The 20,752-nt window shown below is 41.5% G+C and overlaps 1 protein-coding gene across 2 annotated transcripts in view; it reads right to left on the bottom strand.

Moving 5' to 3' along the window:
* The window catches only part of fndc3a (fibronectin type III domain containing 3A), a 52,637-nt gene that overhangs the window by 26,467 nt on the left and 5,418 nt on the right, over nucleotides 1–20,752 (bottom strand). For both annotated transcript variants that reach the window (XM_042415417.1, XM_042415419.1), the window contains exon 3: nucleotides 4,419–4,494. In XM_042415417.1, coding sequence (XP_042271351.1) covers nucleotides 4,419–4,494 — 76 coding nt within the window. The remainder of the gene's footprint in view (nucleotides 1–4,418; nucleotides 4,495–20,752) is intronic.

Raw genomic sequence — 20,752 nt, 5'->3', positions numbered from 1 at the left:
AAAAAGAGGCAAATGCCGTCTATAAACAGCATTTTACAAGATTGTCTGTTCCTATTAAGCAGGCTGTCATGGGCTAACACGCAGCAATTACGCACATCCAGCTGCTAAAAATACATGATTGAATACACAAATTGCTGTGAGATGGAGAAAATTCTGAAATATATATTTGTATACCTGATGATCCCTGGCTTTGTAACTGTGTCACGTTGTCCCTTTACAAACTAGGGTTAAAGGTGAAAGCGTTACTGCGCAACAGACACTTACGTGAACAGCGATAGTCTGTTGTTGTGAACACACACACACAACAAACCAAACTACATGCACAAACACACACACACACACACACACACACACACATACACTCTTCTTTCTCCCTCCTTGCACCGCAAGCGGTGAGTCATCCCTCTATTCACGTCACTGAGAGATGAGTGCACCCTGTGACAGGCCAGTTAGTAGCAGTCACACTGATCTATGTGGCACCTCTCAGCTCTTTGTTTCTCCTCTGATGGAGAGACTATGTATGCTCGCTCCCTATTAGGAAGGTTTACTCAGCTTGTAATGGGGGGACGGTGCGGGAGCTCAGTCAGACAGGAGTAGCGAGAAGAGCCCCGGCGTGAGCAAACTAATGGCTTCCTGCCTGGGCAGCATCACTTTATGTCATTGCTTTTGCTCCTTTGTCATCCGAACCTGGATGCCTCGGGCATATCGTACAGACCTATTGTCTCATCTTTATTTCAAAATACGTCACAAGGCATAGTCAAGGGCTACAGAGAAGAAATATAAGTGTCTTTCAACAGTGAGATACTATGTACAAGTCTATACAAGGATCATTAAATTTATGCTAATATGTCTGAGCGCCTGCCTGCTGTGGCCACGACGGGTAGCAAACATTATTCATTCAAATACCTTTATTATGCTGACATCCTTTATTTTTCTTCATTAAATCAGATTAAACATTTAAGAGAAAAAAAAAAAGAATGGTTGAGAACTCACAGAAATTTCCATACAAGGAGGGATGTCCATGGAGCGAGCCATAAACAAAGCCAATCATTTTCAGATCAATATTTTCCTTGGGCGACTACATTTTATCATAATCGTTTACGATTATGGCCCCGCGGCTCTACCTCCTACAAACTACTCCAGCTGTCTTCCGTTCACAATGTCAGCGACGTGTTGGAGCCAGACTTCATTGTTGCTGTCACAAAGCCAGCACAATCACCGACAATAGAGAAAAAGGAAATGACTGCCATCAGAATGTGTAACACATCTTACCCAAACAATGCCTTTCTGCCCTGACTCCTCTACCCACAAGGTATGCCCCCCCCCCCCCGGCTCTGAATCGGAACCGATTCTAAATGAGTGTTTTTAAAAAGGTTGGTTCTTTTATCGGTATTTGAAGAAACCATTGAGTGTGATTAGCAAAGTGGAAAATATGGTTTTGGTGTAATTTACGGGCGCGCATGCATCCTCGCCTCCGTCTTTCTGTCCACCGCTCTACGTTAGTTTGCAGGAGGGCGGGGCTGAGGTCTTCCATGACACACACAGACAAGGAGCGGGCAGTGGAGCAGGGAGGCCACGGCAGTTTTACTCAAGATAGCGATTTGGCTGGCGATTTTCTATATTTTTCTTCAACAAATCTCATGTGCAGAACCAAATTTTCAAATTTCTTACCCTACTTACACGTATTGTGTGTGTATCTAAACTCTGATATATCATGTTCCTCTGTGCTGTAGACCTCCATTGTTGTCCAAAAACTACGAAAAACATGCGAGAGAGCGAGCGTGCGTCGTTAACAAAAGTGAAGTTATATGCTGGAGTGTGTGTGTGTGTGTGCATTCAGATTTCATCTACCTGGGCACGTCTTAATCCACCACGTCCAAGAGGTGTTTACTGTACATTTTATGTTGATGCAAGGTGAATTTAGCATGCTAAAGTGGTAACATTTTCTCTTTTTTCCCTCTGGAATTTACTTATCTGTCTTATTTTGGTAAATTATTTTCAAATGAGAGCTGAGAAGTCTTTATGTGTAGATAACTATGATAAATCAAGAAGCTGTTTTAAATAAAATGGTGACCCCAATCATCATGAGATTGGCGCTTTAATCAGATCTGTTTAACAAACGTAAAATCATAATAGGTGTAAGCATATTCAGATTAAAAGAGCTAGATTTTTGCTTTATTTCCTGTAATCATTTTTACCTGAGTTCAATTCAGCTTTTTTTCAGTGCGTGCGGTGAAAAACCGGAGGTGGGTTGGACAGGATGCATTGACGCATTTTTACAGAAATGACAGCAGGATGACAGTCATGTCTCACAGCTCTCAGGCTGCTCGATAAAATAATTGCATCTTATGGTTTCCGCCTATATAGAGAATAGTAAAGCTCCAAAGAATGTGTTAGTTGAGTGCATCAGTATGTTTTTAACACATAATCACATTGAGTCACATACATTACACGAGCTTGATACGCATGATAACTATAACCGAAAACAAAGAGATTAATGATGTATCCTAGTAACAGATATAGACACTAAATAAAATGAGTCAGTGTCCCAAGTGGTGGCTTGCCACAGTGGGAAACCCCTGCGCATCATCTTTCAGAAGTTAACCCGCCATCTCAAACCTATTTTCATCATTAGTCAAGTGTATTATTGAAACAGTCTTTGTATACGGACATATATTCTTACAGATGACCAAATTAATTTTCCAAATGAATGATTCAAAGCAATTTGTAGTTTAAAAAAAAACAAACCGAAATCAGTTATCCAAGTTTTGTTTTACATGTGAAGCGTTTATTCTGATGTAAAAGTGCAACAGTTTATTGCACTGACCATCAGTTTGATTATCTTTCTATACGATTTTTCAGATATTTGCTAAATTGTATGTCCATATCAGGAAAATATATGGCTGCAACTAATAATTATTTTTATTATTCATTAATCAGTTATTTCCTGGATTATTCAATTAAAAAAAAAGTGTCATGAAAATGGTGAAAAATGTCCAGTACTATTTCCTTGAGCCAATGGTGTCATTAAAGGATGTCATCAAAATGTTGTTTTGTTCGATTCAATGGTCCAAAACTCAACTGTTGGGACGGGATCCTATTTTTAAATCAAATTCAAATCCAGAATTGAATCCAGTTATCAAATTCAAACCCTTTCGAATCACTTCCTGAACGTTACTAGGTTCAGTTTTAAATACTTGCATGTGACTAAAAGCTAAAATAACTTCAACCCTAACATGTCTAATAACCATGTTGGCTGAAAGAGCAGAAACATTGCTGTTTTTAGTGGCAGCCTCATTATTGTTCAAAACCCGTATCTACAACCTGAAAATTAGATGAGCGGCATAAAATATGAAAGGTTAATTATCTGTATCTGACACATTTAATTAACAGTTATGGCCTACTGTGATTCAGGAGCTACTTGCTCCAAATAACAAAGGTATCAGCTCATTTGCGGCGATACAGTGGTGTTACAGAGTGATGTGTCTTTTCACTCACGAACCATCTTAGACTGAATACAGACACTGGCTGCAGAGAGCACATCAAGCACAGAACAGCCAAACTTTGTATTTTAGTATGAATTAACATTAATTAGCTACAGCTGGTCTGATGCAATGATGTCTATCATTTTAACCAGCGTCAGCACCGGTTGGCAAGAAAAAAAAAAAAAGAGGAAAAAAAAGTATCTGCTACCTTTATGTTTTCTATTCTTTGCTAATTAAAAAAAGAGTGAGGAAAGATGAAAGATTTGATAAAAGATTCACGAACATCAGAGCTGAACAAATCCAGGTATTCTGCTGACCGGGAACCAGGTCCAAAACAGAACCAGCTATCAGAACCCAACCCTACTCAAAGATATACAGTTTACTATGATATAAGACAAGGAAAAGCTAATTCTCACATTAGAAAATGAGGCATACATCATGAAGTGTGTAGCCAACAAGGCCTTTGTTTTTCCACCCACAACACCCTGAAACTGACACAGCGACTCAATGCGATGTCGTCTTCTCTTACAGGAGCGCCACCTGAATTAACCTCCTCTTCCTTCATTTTTTAAATTTTTGCATGAGGTGTAAAATGTCTAAATCATAGAAATTGAATTATTAAAAGGTGCACAAAAAGGTTATTTTCAGTCAAAACGTAGCAAAGATGATAGTTGGCTACATTAGCTTTGTTGCGTCACAACAGTCCTATAATCTACGACGTGAAAATTATGCGTGGACCTTCAGCAGTTTACGGGACTATTGTGCCTGGTTTCAGGTGGCTAGCTGGCTCTGGCTACCTCGTAGTGAATTTAACGGTTGCATCTTTGAGGTTCCTCTCACTGGTCTTCAGTCTCAGTGAAATATGGTGTTTCAATCGTGTTCGTCAAACTGAAAAAAGATAAACGTACAATAATAAGAGAACTGCTTTCTTACCTGTGATACACTGAAACTGACCATCCTCTCGTCGAATAGTGAAGGCCTCACCTGGGTTTACCTGCACCAGGATTACCTGTGGAAAAACAAGGAGAAAATTCACTTGACTATCTAAAATAAGTGTGACATTTGTTCTACAGCGACAAGTTAATTAAAACTGAGGCCACTCTTGTACATGGACAACTTGGCATGTGTGAACAAGAGCCACAGTTTATTTTCTGGAGGTCACTCTGACATTGGAAGAGCAAGATTTTTAACATTTCTGAAAATTTTCTTCCATGGCTCTCGTATGAACAAAAGGAGCAACATTATAGTGAAAAGCACACAATGGTCTTAACACAATCTTTGGTGTGACAGTAAAGATAAGATCATTTGAGAATCATAGTGGGAAAAAAAATCTGATCACATCTCCCTCTTGAGAACATTTCTATGTTGCCTTGTACTGTATATGGTGTACATTGGCAGAACCAGATACAAACAACAGAGATAACAGCATAAACATTTTGATAATCGATTATGTCAGATGTCTTGGCGGAGCTTGGGACATTGATGCCCCCCAGTGGTCCGCTGGTACCTCTTCTCAATGGAGGTCAGAATTTCCACGGACTATATTCTCCGCATGTCCTGCTGTACAGTGCTCTCCCTGGGCAGAGGGATGGCTTCTACAGTGGTAGCACAGTGACACCTGTGGCTGACTTTCCCCGACGTTCCAGATAAGCACAGGGCTATTTACTTGGATGAGCCACTATCTGCTAAGGGTTTGTTTGGGCAGTCACTCAACACTATCCAGGCGAAATTTGAGCTGAGGAAGAAGCCGACAGAAGCTCTGCGCAGCATCATTCCCAGACGTGATGTGAAACCCAAGTTCAAAACATTCAGATGGCTACTGAACGCGATCAGCCCAGGGGATTGGTTTGCAGCAATGCATCTCACAGATGCTTCCTTTCATGTAGTGATACACCCGGACCACAAGCAGTTTCTAAGGTTTGCATTCAAAGGCACAGCCTACAAATACCTGGTGCTAACGTTCGGCCTGTCATTCGCCCCCCGCACCTTCACCAAATGTGTTGCAACTTTAGTTCCCCTTCGAAAGAGGTGTTTACATATTAACCTATCTGGACGATTTCAGTTTCAGTTGCGAAGCATATTGCGTTTCTGGATGGCACCTATGATCGCTGTAGTGAGGCTCAGGCTGTTAAGATGCAAGCATTTCAACACTGGACTCGATCTCACCAGCTGTTTGCGCCGTGCCATCTCCAGAGGAGGCTGACGATAACCTGTTCTTGCATGTTGGCTCTCCTCCCTTGGAGGGAATCTGGTTTACTAGGTCAGGGGTCCCCTATAGGGAGGGTGTCTTTTTGCAAGGTGATGTCCATAGATGCCTCCCTGAGGGGAGGGGGGCTCTGTGCCACAGTGTGGCAGTGAGAGGGGTCTGGACCTCAGTACAACGCAAGCTTCACATCAACCACCTGGAGCTGCAAGCAACTTTCTTAGCTCTAACGCAATTTTGTCCGGTTCTGATGGGCCAGCATGTTCTGATAGACAATACAATGGTGGTTTCCTACATAAACAAGCAGGGAGGGAACCGTTTGCCTCCCCTGTTCCCCTGCCTCTCAGAGCTACCCATGTCCCAGGCTGCCTGAACCTGGGGGTGGACCTTCTCTCTAGGGGGGGACCTCTTGTGACAGAGTGGAGATTGCACCCATTGGTGGTGGCTCATATATGGAATTGTTCTGGCAGAGCAGAAGCGGACCTCTTTGCCTCCAGAGCAAATACCCACTGCCCCGTTCTTTTCCATAATGGACCACAACGCAATTCTGGGAATGGATCAGCTAGTGCACCCATGGCCCAACATGCTCCTGTATGTATTTTGCCTAGTGGAAATGATACTGCCTGTTCCTGAGAGGGTGTGCTGGCAGGATCTGTCCCTGATCCTGGTGGCCCCTCAGTGGCCTGCAATCGTGGTATGCTGAGACAATCAGTCTGCTGGCAGCGACACCCTGGCAGTTTCCTCTCCGCAGGGACCTCCTCTCTCAAGCGACCAGAACTGTGGCGGCTGCATGCCTACCTGTTAAGAGGTCCAATTTAATAGTTAAGGGTCTGCCCCCAGGTGTGGTGGCAACAATCCAAAATGCAACGGTATCATCCACTAGAGGCCTATATGCCTATAAAGGGCAGGCTTTCGAGCAGGGGTGTCAGGACCGAAATGTACTCCAATTTCAGTGCTCTACTGTGGATGTTTTGACACTCCTTCAGGAGCTGCTGGCTTTGATGAAGTGACGCCAGGCGCTCACCCTTTTGCCATGTATTTCTTAAGGGAGCCCACTGGCCGAGGCCTGTCGTTAAATCCAGCGTCCCCTGATGGGATTTATCTTTGAGCTTTTGAGCTCTTGACCTTTTGTCCCCCTCCTTTTGCATCTGAGGAACAGAGGAGGTTGCATTCCCTGTATACTGTGCTACGCACGGTTATTTTGGTCAATACTGAGATCACGATTACTCATTGATCCAGAAATCAAAACAGAAATCCTTCCATTTTATGAAATGTATCAATCCACACAGACTCCGAGACACGTGGGAGTGACGTGCATCTCACGGAAACCCACGTATTTTTTTATGGTTCCAGTCAATTTACGTTGCATTTAGTGAGGCGTAATCTGCACAGACAGCTGTCTAAATCACACCAAATATCCTGCAGTATGTTTGTTTTGTTTATTAACGGTATACAGTGAATGATCAAGGCTCCCAGTCTGTCTGTGAGCTTGTCTCTTTCATTACAGACTCCCCTCACTTGCTATGGTGGGTGGAGAAATAAAATCAATGAATCAATAAATACAAACACTGTCCATTTCTTCCCGTGGAGCCGACATGAAAACTATTTTGGTTGAGTAAATTTCTGCTGTCAGTCAGCCTGGTGGAGGCAGTTTGTCTGGCCTCTGAGCTCCACAGGAGCTACTGCTGAAAGATGGCTGGTTGTGTGGACAGAGATACTGAACACAGGTCGGAGTTGGTGTGGAATTAACGGACAGAGCGCGCTTATGTGTCGTTCATGTTTCACTTATTATGTGGATTCCCAGTGAGAGTCGTTCCCAGTAATCGTTTTATCCCAATCATCTTGTTTTCATAATCGTTGGAAGCCAAAATCGTGATTGAAAATAAAATTCATTGATCGCCCGGCCCTGACTCAGAGTGCGTGTATATGTGACCAGTTGTTCGTCTGTTTTGCTAATCCAGGTAGCGGCAAAGCACCGTCTAAACAGCACCCTTCTCACTGGATCGTGGAGGCTGTCTCCTTGGCTTACACCAACAGAGGTCTTCCGTTGCCTAACGGTGTGAGGGCACATTCGACCAGGGGCATGGCAACATCATGGGCCTTGTTTAAAGGAGTATCTGTGAGCGATATCTGTGCTGCAGCCAGTTGGTCATCACTGCACACCTTTGTTCGGTTTTACAATTCGGATGTGACAGCCCTTTCGGTGGCTCATTCTGTCCTTTCTGCTGTGTCTGAGGGATGAGGGATGACAGTGGTGACGGATGTATATATGTGCAGGCGGGGCCTCACATACGTCACCACGGATCATCTGCCTTAAAGGTGTGAATGGAGGTGTCTTCAATTAGGCCACACAGTGGTGTGATATCCGATACTATATATGTTATAGTCATAACATTTTGTTTTTCCTTCTCATATGACTATTAGACAAAACAAGCAAATTAAAGGCATGACAGTGGACTGTGAATGCCATTTTACTGTTTTTGATCAAGAAAAAAAATTGGTAGTTTAATTGAAAATGAAAATAATCATTAGCTGCAGAAAACAGCAGGAAAAAATGGGAATGACACTAAGAGACTTGGGGGTGAGCAATTTAGCTGTTGGATTCATAAAACTACAACATAAGTTTTCAAAAGATAAAATTCTCCTTCCATATGGGAGATTTAAGTGTGATTTAAGTGCCATATCTCAATAATTCGAAACATCAATAACTGTGACTTCACAAGCTCATTCTACATTAACTTTTATAGTCAGTTTAATTTTATATCATCCAGATAATCCAGAATTGTTTGAAGCAGTATGGTATGATAAACGCAGCTTTGATTTGACATAAAACAGATTTTGGCCTTACAACCCATATAATAATCTTCATGAGACTTTCTGGAAGCCTTTAATGAACCAATAACTGTTACAAGAAGACAAATAGAAAAACATAAATTTGGTGTGCAAACCTTTGCTTTTGCAAAGATGCTTACAAACATGACTGCTAGCAATAGCAAATGCACAATGCCTTCCACATCACAATACATTTATACATATCTGAAGCTGCACTGTGTGTGAGTTATCTAATGAAATGTTCATTTTTTTTAACTTGATAACCTCAAGTATGTGTTACCACAATGTCATTGTTTTAATCCTTTACAAAAGTGTGTAATTTTCCCTACTGTACATATGACATAAGAACTATAACAACCTGTACATTTCACTCCATGTGTTGTCTACAGATCAAAAAAACAAAAACAAAAAAAAACAGAAAACACAGGATGTGATTGTTACTTCAATCTACTTTTAACATAGTAAAAAATAACAATTAGCTTCTATGTCAAAAAATATTGATTGTGTCAATATTATAAATTATAAATTATCAAAGAAATCATGATTTTTAACCATTTTTCCTCACATACCTAATTGGTATATAAATATACTATAATCTATTGGCATTATCAGCTTTACATGTGTTTTTTTTTTAGTTTTAACCATAGATCCAAGTATTCTAAACTATTGATTGGAAATATCACATGCACACTGCTACCCTACACTGTTGCATGCTACTTCTGTCGTTACAAAAAAGACTGGAGCATCAGAATCGAAAATTATTAAGAGAACAAAAACAATTATGACAAAACAATTTCGGAATTTAATTAACTCAAAATACCATTAAAATACCATCAAAATCATCTTCATTTCATCATTTTCTTAACTTAATCTTACAGCCTTACTAACTAGGTTTTTGTTGCCCGGCACAGTGTGTGGGCGCTTGTTACCTCACTCTTGCGGAAGTCGCTGTCATAGAATCTACACTCCCCTGGCAAAGGGCTTTGGCTATGGTTCTCTTTGAGCACAGAAATCATCAGCACCTCCATCTCTGACACTGCTCCCATTCATGTGCTCAGCGGGGAGACGGACGAGTCCTTTGACTGCCACACACTGAATGTCATATGTTCATAGACACCCACACAAGCAGCGTCAGCACCTAGTGTAAATAGTGGGGAGGGGGAGGGAGGGAGAGGGGGGGGGGGATTCTGGGGCAAGGGAGGTCTAATTGAATCAAAGTCTAGGCACTTCACAGTCGGGTGCATGTGTACATTTGTTGTCCACTCCCTTCTGTGTGAAGCAAACATTGGAGGATTTTTCTTGTTTCAAATTAAAAATTTTAACCTTGGAAGTTTACAATTGAAATCAATACTGTGAAATTCGCTGCATGTTGATAACATTGAAAGGAAGGAAATCTTGCTTGCAAAAGCTCTGACTGCTACTTACTGTTGCCCGCATTGCTTTTTCTCATTCAGGCGTTGCTATTCACGCAGTCACAGAGAAAAGGAAAAGATGCTCCAGGGTCTACCAGACCCTCCACCACTTCACCCAACCCTCCTGAGAGATCACATGACCTGCGATGCTAACACATCTGGCTAGGCTGGAGTCTTTACAAGCCTCCACTTCCACCAACTCCTGCACAAAATCCAGGAAGAAGCTGGCGAGACACAAGGAGTGCAGCAGAAGCTATGTAGGCGTGTGGGGCTTAGTCTCTTGCGCTGGATGTAGCCTTCACAGAAAGTGTGCCGTGAATCTCATGTTTGCTTAGCCTGGTTGAGCCTCATCTGCTCCATAGCGGCAGTCTCTGCAGCGGGCGGCTTGTTCACTCTTGCCTCTGGCTCCAGTGCAGCCTCCCTACCGTCAGTATCCACAGCAACCCCTTCAACAAATAAGCCACGGCGATGTCCGCGCCAAACCTTCAGAGAAAGGATTGAAACCTTATCAGCAGTGGCCACTTTCCGGAAAAAGGAGGCGGATGAACCCAAGACAACAGGACCAAAAAATGAGGAGGACTTGTGATGATGATGCCTCAGTTTTCTATTCAGTTTCCTTCTTGTCTCTGTCACTGACTGTGTGCCAGCTCAGTTAACGCCTGCTGTGCTCCTTAATATGGTTAATTTCAACAGCATTCCATCAGGGTGTGATCATAGCACAGCTGAGCCGGCAAAGGTATAAGGGTTCCATAGCGTGGGGAGTCCTTTGTTCTGCCTTTTTTCACAACAACAACAATGGCGTGAGAGAGCTGAACGACCCACGCAGCCTCTGAGGCTGACATATACGACTACGCTACAGTCCCTCTCCCTCCCTCCCTCCCTCCCCTCCCTTCCCTCCTTCCCTTCTCTCCCTCCCCCTCATACTCTCTCTGGCTCTCTCTCCCATTCACAGAGCGACATGCCATACACTCTCTCTTAATACTCCGATCAATGTGAGAAGAGATGAGGTGGTGGGAGTTCAATTGCGGAGCTCGAGCTCTGGCGACAATTGCAGCCTTGAGTTCTCTACAGTCTTCAAAGACACACAAAGCATCCCACTGACAGTCAAAACAGAGACGGCATTCGTACGGCAACACAATAAACAGAGCTTGCAAGTATTCATTGCTTCTGTAACATCTGTCCTTATTCATTCTAAACGGATCATTTCTTAAAGCGACAGCGCTGATCACTTGATCAGCATGTGCCAAGTTAACAGATACTCTGCGTCACTGATACTGCTCGGTAAGCAGTACAATAAAAACCATCCACAAAATTAAATCCTACTATTCATTTTATTCTGTGTAAAATGAAAAAAAAAAAAGATGGATTTAAGGAGTTAGATAAATAGAGCTGCTTGCAGGGTCCAAGTACAATAGGCTTATGAAGTAAGATGACTTCAGGGAATTATGAAGTAAAATTAATTCTATAAGAGGAAGAAGAAGAATGATAAGAAAACGAAAACACATTACACAGCACACTCATTAATAAAGGGATCCAATTTTGCATTGATCAAATAAGAAATATGTTATGGGCACCGTGCTTAGAATCTGTTAAAGAAATTTTCTTTCTACAGCTACAGCCTAGGAGTTACGGAACAAAGCACAAAGTGGATCAGGATAGGGTTTTTTTTCTATGCATCTAAAATATGTGTTACAATAAACCAAGCATGCACAGTCTTTTGTCTTTTTGGCAGGGAAAAACTTGAAGTAATAGAGCCTGACTGATTTTATGAGCCGATTTAAGCTTATTGTTGATTAATCTAGTATTGATGTTTATAATGACTGATAACTTACAAGAAATTACAGTAATTGTGTTGCTATTGCGTAGTTTGTCCACCAGAGAGCGCTGTGTTTGTAACACACTAATCCCTGTGAGTTCACCAAACACATCACAGCTCGCTGATCGCTGCAGAGCGTAACGGCGTCGGCATTCGTGCATCTGGTACATGTCCTCATGGTAAGGTGCTCATTTACGAGTCAAACATATGACTTGAATTATAATTGTTGAGTGGTGTAAAAGCTGTTGACAAACTTGGTTTTATGTTTATTTCTTAAGCAGTTAGTAAGACAGTTCTAGCGAGTAAATGAACGGCATTCCTGACATTTTCTCTCATCAGTATAATGCTCACAAATGCTATAAAAACTCATACTTGCAGTTTATCTGCTGCTAAATCAGTTCTCTAGTTAGCCACAAAGCTAGCTAATGTCATGGCAGTAGAGAAAAGATAGCTTAGAAGTGGTAACATATAGTGTTATATTTATTCTGCCTGACGACTGAAATGGTAAATATATCCGTGACTTGCATTTCAGTACGTGTTAGTATAATAACAGTCGCTGCATTGGAAACACGTTGTATTTCATGTCTCACCCCAACCAATGCAAATGCAATACTGATGTAATAGCATACATCTAAAGTGTGTATGCTGGTAGACCTCTATCATAAAAAAAAGACATAAAAGGCAACATTTGCTTACAAAAGGCAAAAAGCACACAACTTCTGAATTAAAAATTAAAAATTGATTTAATTGGCCTCTGAAATAGTGCTATGACACTGCAAAGGTTAATTTTCACACAGATGACTAAACATTATAGTGTGCACTGGTTTCCTGGTCACATTCAAAGAAGGGAAAATCATTTTAACAGCACTGGATGGAAGAGACCATGCATTAAGAGAATGGGAACAATAGAAAATCACAGTGACTGCCACGGATTCATAGAACAGTATGTCTGAAAGTTAAACAATATATCTTGTTCCCACCATTGGAAAAATTTTGCGTCCATGCATGAGCCCTATGCAAATAGAGTGTAGATCAATTAGCACACACTGTCGCACAGGTGGCCAACCGCTGTGTTTTATTACCCAGGAGAATGGGCCTGCTCTGTGCGTTCATGGCTGTTAGCTCTGACGTTTCTCTGCCGTTGGTGACTCAGAGTTCAGGTTTCTCACTATTTGTTCCTCTTAATTGTTTACTGTGCGTTTATGTGACATAGCAGCTGGGTGGACAGGAAACAGGAGCCAAATGACACAGGGAAAATCCTGCCAGTGTCGGAACTAGCCAGGAACTGACAATCTCCTAAGCATCTGATGGCATATGCTTATGTGTGCAAAGATAATTCGAGGCAATTTGATCCACCCTCCAGGATCCCCTGGAAATGTCGCATGACAGAATAGTAGGATAAAAACAAGAGAGGAGAAAGAAAAATCTTTCCAAGAGGTGCTCGTGCTGTAGCGGGTTCTTGTAAAAATCAGTTATGCTCATCTAAAGTCACAGAGGAAATAAACTGCATTTGTCAGAGGAACTGCCGACATTATCAAAGCGTGTAGTCAAGAATATACATCAAAGTATAGTCTGAAACTTGAGCTGCATTTTCCACTAGCTTTCTGTGTACCATGTTAATTAGCTTCCATTCAACTGAGAATATGTCTATGAACTCATGAACAGTCACCAACCAATATTGACCTGAGGTGACTTCAGGCTTTGTATTAAATAAAAACTCATTTATGGTATTTTATGTTTAAAAGAGGGGCCATATTATGATAAAATGATGTTATATCATGACATCTATACATTTCAGTTACATACATGAATGAATAATGAATAAGGACAATAAAAACTCAAATTTATGACATAAAAAGGCATCTGTTTGGCACGATGGACTTTCCCTGTTGTTTCCATTTCTTTCTAAAGAAGGCTTTCTGATCAGTCTTCATTTGCCTACTTTTAAAAAGAGATTTAATATAGAGTCAATTAAGGATTCATCTGGTCTTGCTCTGTTGCTGTTCCAGTATTGATCTGGGTGTGTGGTTAGGATCACTGTCCTGCTAAGAGTCAAATCATCATCTAAATAAATAATGGCACAGTGAGAATGATTTTACTCATGACTTTGTCTGCATTTGGTTCAGGTCTTTGTTCCTTCTAACCTACTAAAAAAAACCCTTAGTGTGACACTGCCACCACCATGCTTCACAATAGAGCTGGTGTTAGATAGGCGATAGGTTGTGGTAGTCCTGATACAGAGATCTCCACTCTAAGCTGAAGTGTTCTTTTTCTTTTTGTTAAATCAGACCACATTATTTTTTGGCTCATGTCCTCTAGAAGGTTCACATAATTTTCTGCAAACTCCAGGTATGCCGTCATGTGTTTTTTTTCTCCTCACGAGTACATTCCATGTGGCTTATCTTTCACATAGAGCAGATATGTGAAGTGTTGTACTGAGTGTAGTCTTCCCAGAGCAATCTCTCATAGCTAGGGCACTTTGTACTTTTGTCAGTCCTTGAGTTCTAGGTCAGCCCCCCCCTGGCCAAGGTCCTTCTAGTCTGACCAGTCTGTTTGGTCAGTCAACCTTCTCTACTGAAGGTAGATTACATCTTCTCTAGCCAGCCCAAGATGTAATTGTGATTTCAATTTTCATACTTTAAAATGAAGCGTAAAAGTTTGTCATTTGGTGATTTTCCTGCAAATGTGATGAAAACAAATTTAAAAAAAAGAAAAACAAATCGCTTAATTCTGTTTCAGTGAGCCAATTCTAGATGTTTGAAATTAATGGTGATCGAGTGGTGCTCAGATCAATATATGTATTATTAAACAATATTATAACCATCAATGCCATATAAGGGTGGGGGAGAAAATCGATTCTTAGATGCATCGCGATTCTTTTGAAAGATTATGTCTCTTTCAAGAGAGAATTGCTACCCTTATATAGAGGCTTTATGATCGGAAAATGTAAAACTGATGTAACAGACATAAAACGTGCATTGTGGCTCATGTTTATGTTCCTTACGGCTGAATCAATTGGATGGTGAAACATGACGGACGTAAAACATGGTAAACTAAACCATTTTGGGAACACAACAAACATGAGAAACCATATTTCACCACAACAATCGAACAAATGATAACGAAGCTTCAACCTTTGTGCCCCTACTCAGAACCAGGGCTTTTGTGCTACGTTGCCCGCTTTGGAGCCGAGACACAACATCCCATCTTGATCTCATGTGCTCCAAACGAGAGTAATGTACGAGAGCCACACCAGTGCAAATGTGAACGTAGCAGAAGAATAGCAGTTCACTACCAAAGATTTAGTTTTAGTGACTGACGACGACTCAACATGGTCGTTGCTGCTCAACTGGGTAAATTCCTACGTGTGAGATGTTATGCCAACATACTAAATCTGGCCTATCGGCGAGGACAGGCGTATAGGACGGTATTGGAGAGTCATCAGTGGTCTGGGAGATAAAGCAGGCCATCGACGGACACCTCAACAAGAGGTACACCAGTGAGCGGGAGAGAAACATTCCTCGTATAGCCTTTCCTCTTGACCCGCGTTTCAAGGGACTGCCTTTCCTTTCTGAGGAGGAGTGAGTGGAGACATATGGAAGAGTGATTGCTGAGGCTGCATCACTAGAGTTAATTCTGCCGTTTAAAACATGTAACATGTCACTCCGGGCTTAAGACATTTATTTAACTTATCCAGTTGACACAATAGCAAATATTCCATAAAAAATACAAGGATTTTGATACTGAATAGTTCAAATGTGGTTTAAGATATTGAAATTGTGATTTAAAAATGCACGGCTTTTGTGTTTACCTATTCTCATTGTGTTTACCTACAGCAGGTGGTGAAAGTACAAGAGGGGGAAAACCCAGAGAGCACAACACAACGAGGGAAGAGGACACCCGTCATCCCGAGATCACTGAGGAGGAGCAACGCCGAAGCCCTTCTGCTCCCAAAAGAAGGGCTTCATCATCTGTTAGTCAATCTCCTGGGGCGGATCTTCACTGATGCTAGAGTTCAGCGGCCCGTGTCAGCCTATGCCGGGGCTGAGGAGGAAGTGAACGAGTACTGTAGGGCTCCATCACTCACTCTCTTTCTGGAGGACCCTCTCAGCTGGTGGAGTAATAATGAGGTGATGTTTCCTCTGATTTCCGAGTTGGCCAAGAGATAGGCTACTTGTGTATTCCAGGCACCGACGTCTCTGCAGAGAGTCTTCTCTACTGCAGGGGATGTGGTTACTGCGCGGCGGAGCAGTATGTAGACCGGCTCCTGTTCTTACACAAGAACTTGCACATTCCAGCGTTTGCTAGCTGAGCACACTTCCATGCATTGTCATGATTTCATTGTGACCTATTATTCATATTATTTCCATTATTTATCGTTTTACCACATGTTCCTCAAGCTTTATTTTTGTGCGAGAGCTGCTGATACAGAATTCTATATCGTTTTTAGCATGAAAGCTGTTTTTGATTTTGGTATACAGCAAAATGTTTTGTTTTTTCGTCTGAGGGGTTCTATGCTCATCGCCCATAACAGGATGATTTTAGTTAAAGAGAAGTCTTTATTATTTATTTGTGAATAAGGGCAGCTTTTTATGTTATCAAGTGACTCAGAATATGCTGAAGTCCGTGTTAACACACGTGTAAACACTTTTTGTTTCTTTTCTTGTTGGTTCTTTGCAATGCTGAGTAATATGTTGGCACATCTCTTCCACTTCTTGTATTAATAAAAGATAATGGAGGTAAATTCACCTGTTTATTTTCTTTACGGATCATTACAAACACACTGTGTTTTAAAAGTAGCAAGTAGTCACACAGGGAGCAAAAAAAACAAATCATGTATAGAAATCAACATTTTTGACGCATCAAGACGCACAGATCATCATTTCATCATCACATCGTAGCCCTCTGAATCAGAATCTAATCGAATCGTGAGGTGCCTAGAGATTCTCAGCCCTAATGCCTTAATTGTGTTTGTTCTAAAAAACGGTTCAGTAAAATGGCATGGTTTGTCTCACTGGCTTAGAGGAAAGTGTCCTTAACACTGCTGAGTCACGCACTGCCCACCTCCTCACAATAGTTGACTAACAGTGGGCTCGGTGCATCTCTACATATGATGCAGTGAATGACCAGGAGACAAGTAGAGTGGGTTGCGTTTTTGTCACAACAACATCTCGAGTCCCTCTGGCAAGCTTTCGAGGGTCACATGTCCAAGGCCGTGGTCTCTTGTGTCCGGCTATAGCATACAAGGCTATAACACTAAAAGATGGCTGAGTCAGGAATGAGGTCTCACTATCCCGCAGTAACATTAGCCCACGCATGGCACGTAGCCACGAACAGGGCACACACTCACGGCTGTGTGCTCCCTGTTTAATGTGTTTAGTTACTACTTAATGCCGTGCGTTCCCCTCACACACAACCGGTTGAAACGGTGGGTTCTTGATTTTTTTTTTCCCCCCAATCTCAGCTCATGTCATAGCAGATTACCAGAAACTGCACGGCAAGAAGTCTGTACACAGAGAGTAATAATCCAAGAATATTTTGGAAAATAACTGCAAATGAACCATTTCTACTGATGACTTATCATTTTTTTCTCAAAGGTGTTTTCATCACTTCTCTTGTCAGGTTACAATAACAGACCTAAAACCCATCAAAAAAAGAGGAACATGGAAACAAGCACAAAGAACATGAAAACATTAAATGGCAGATCTAATGAAAAAAGCAATGCACAAAATGGTATAAGATATATATATATATATCCATCAGGACAGAAAACAGCTAAGTACCTAAGCCATTAGCAAGGCTTAAACATTGACAGAAACAGACACAATCATCTGTTACCAATTTAGCTACCAACCAAACAACAAGAGCAGGAAAAACTTGCAGGGAGGGGGAGGAGGAGGGGGGGGGCCCTAAATGGATGGAAGCAGTGAATCATGCTGGAGCCAAAGTCATCTCTAAAAAGGAATCATCTCAGGTAATGACCCCAAGACAACAGCTTCCTCTCTGACTCAGAATAATTGGTCCAACAGAGCGTTAATACCAAGCCGAGGCTGGGATAAAAGAAACCAAGAACAAAGAATGAGGTGTCCTTGCTGCTTCTCCCGAGTAAAAGGTCAGAAACGGAGGGGTCAGCCATCGCCGTGAATCCTCTTCACCGTCACCACGGTCCTGCCTCGCTCTGTCAGGGCCAGACCCCTCCAGTGGTTCGTGCTCCTCACTCTGCAGCTGTCATGATATTTACACACCTCCTCGGACGGCACAAACACATGAGCTGCATCTTTATTCGCGGTAACGTCCTAGAAACAATCCCTGAAAAGCTCTGCGTCGAATAATGCAAAACTGAAGTCAACCCAGGTGATGGAGAGACACCGATGCCGCAAAATAAAAATCACACAAAATCTCCTTTTGGAATATGTGCTTTTCATAAGGTACTAAAAAACTCCCTCGATGGGAGAAAGCACTGTGTCGAGTGCCGGTTTCCAATGAGAAAACTAACTCAGCTGAAAGGTTACTGCAATGAAAAGGTTGCTACAATCAAAAATCACAGACGCTGTGAGAGAGAGGGGTGCAAAGAGGAGCCAGATTGATTTTAAAGTCTAAGATTTAGCTACATCAATTCAAAGACCTGATCTGTATCCTGGGAGAAAGTCATCAAAATTGATAGAGATGTCAAAAACCCAGTTAGGACAAATTTACAACTAACTAGTCTGAGGCTCTAGTAATGTTTTGCTTGTGTGTGTGACCCATGACTCTTCTGTTCAGTCCTTCAGTCACACGCCTTTTCAAAGTCATTCACTTCCTAAAAAAAATAAATCCTTTTTTTTTTGCAGATGAAAATGACAGGCTGCACAATAAACAACACGGCAGCCAGCAGGAAGCTCGGAAGTGTAATTCAGATTCTGCAAAAAAAAAAAAAAAAACAATGACGCAAATCTAGACAAAACAATAACATGCAAAACATGAAACAATCATAAAATACTAAAATATATCACAAACTAGCATTAGAAACCGCATTTGCACAACACACACACACACACACACACACACACACACACACACACACACACACACACACACAACCCCTCGAGGACAAAAGGTAATAACTGAAGTAATAAGCCGTTTTATTTGCAAGGACATGCAACCGTACAGCATTGTTGAAAATGATGGATGCAGATGGATGATACTGACCATGAAACCACAGTACACAATATCAAGTTCTGGCAGCGTTTCGGTGACAAATACATCCATAGGAGCAGCCCAAAAGGTTGCCCTGTGTGTCTCTGCCCATTGTTTACTATTGTTGGTGTGACAACAGACGTATTTCCTTTTGGCACACAAGGTTCTTAATACTTGATGTTTTGTTGTTTTTTTTAGCTACCATCAAAGAATTAATTTAATGTACAATTAAAAATATAAAATCATTTAAAATCTCAGCTCAATAGAACATTTAATCTCATTTAAATCAATCAGATTGTAATTGTAAAGCAGGTATCTAGGTATTGACATGTCTAAGGGGGATACACAAAGCGTAATGCAAAAAAAAAACAACCAAAGTCTGTGTTGGAAAAGCACAATAACTGCTCTGTGTTATCAGATACTTGTTATTCCACCTCATGAGAACACATTTCAGTACATTTCAGTGATAATGAACATGCAGTGACTAAAATTGGTCTGAACAGGAGGGCGGTAATGCCGTAAGCCAGGAAGGAACAGCTGCATTTTATTCCGCTGGCTCACATAAACCACTGTAAACACTGACATGGGATGTGTACAGGTAATCAGGTAACCTTTGTGGGAGTCGGTAAGGCGACTGAATTCCATGAGAACAACACTCGCGCAGCCCAAAACAACCAGCAAAATTTGATCCCTATGTGAACAAAGCCTTATTCAGGAGAGGGTTTTTCCACTGTGGAAAATGACAAGATGGCTGGGGAAAGGCATGTTTATAGGGCAGCGCTAATATTAGCAAGTCTTATCTGGACAAACTGCATAAGACTGAGGAAATGACGGAAAAGATATCACTGTGGGTTCCATGCCGTCCCCCAGGAAGTCACGGAAACTAAGCAAATCGAACTGATGACCATCAAAATGACAGGGAAATCACCCAGGCTTGTCATGGCCACTCAATCTCACTCTGTAATTGACAAGAGATGATGGGGGATATCGCCCCATATCCTGTACCCATAAAGGCCGCTATCAAGACCGAGAGAGATGTGGTTCATAAGCAGCACACAGCTGTTGCCTATGAAATGTAGTCATGAACTGCTGAGGTGAGGAGAGCTGACCCGTTTGGGTTGTTTCAATACTTTTCTGAGTAAGATCTGCGTTTTGTCACCAAACGCGTGAGGTTTCACAAGAAGTAGATACTTCAATACTGCAATTATGACACTGTATCAGCGTTTTTATAGCGACACAATAGGGTGAAAGAATCCTTGAAAGTATATTTGGGTTTCAGATATCATAATCTTGATTATTCCACTACTGCGGTAAGTTAAGGGAAGAGACAAATATAAAATAATCAATGTAAAATGAAACCGATTCATACAGTCATGTCTCAATTCACTACACAATTCTACAAGCCGAGGCTTCGGACACATTTTGGATTTATTAATGATTGGTAAAATCAATCCTGGCTCGAGCTGTTCTTGACTACTTATCAGGTCTAATAGCACATTAATGTTTCCCTGCTATGCTGGTCAAACCGTACGCTATGTCATTGCCTTTAGTTATTACTTCTTCAGTAAGTGCTAGAAATGTGCCCGCTAAAAATGTCTCATTTTCACTCGTTACGTCCCTGAATGTACAATTTTAAGGCGCCGATATCCCAGGCTCTGCAGTACAGTCTAGTGTTGTGCATATAATGAACAGATATTCCTGACTTTTCTCAGGCCAGAAGAAAACCTGATATTTCAGCAAAATTGCAGACAAACAGACAACATGTGGTATTTCGCCTTTGTTTTTTTTACATTGCAAATTTAGCTACAGTCTAACAGTCAATAGTTCA

Source organism: Thunnus maccoyii, chromosome 6 (assembly GCF_910596095.1).
Source record: "Thunnus maccoyii chromosome 6, fThuMac1.1, whole genome shotgun sequence".
Taxonomy (NCBI): domain Eukaryota; kingdom Metazoa; phylum Chordata; class Actinopteri; order Scombriformes; family Scombridae; genus Thunnus; species Thunnus maccoyii.
The sequence above is the reverse complement of the archived record's forward strand: the minus strand, read 5'-3'. Positions and strand labels throughout refer to the sequence as shown.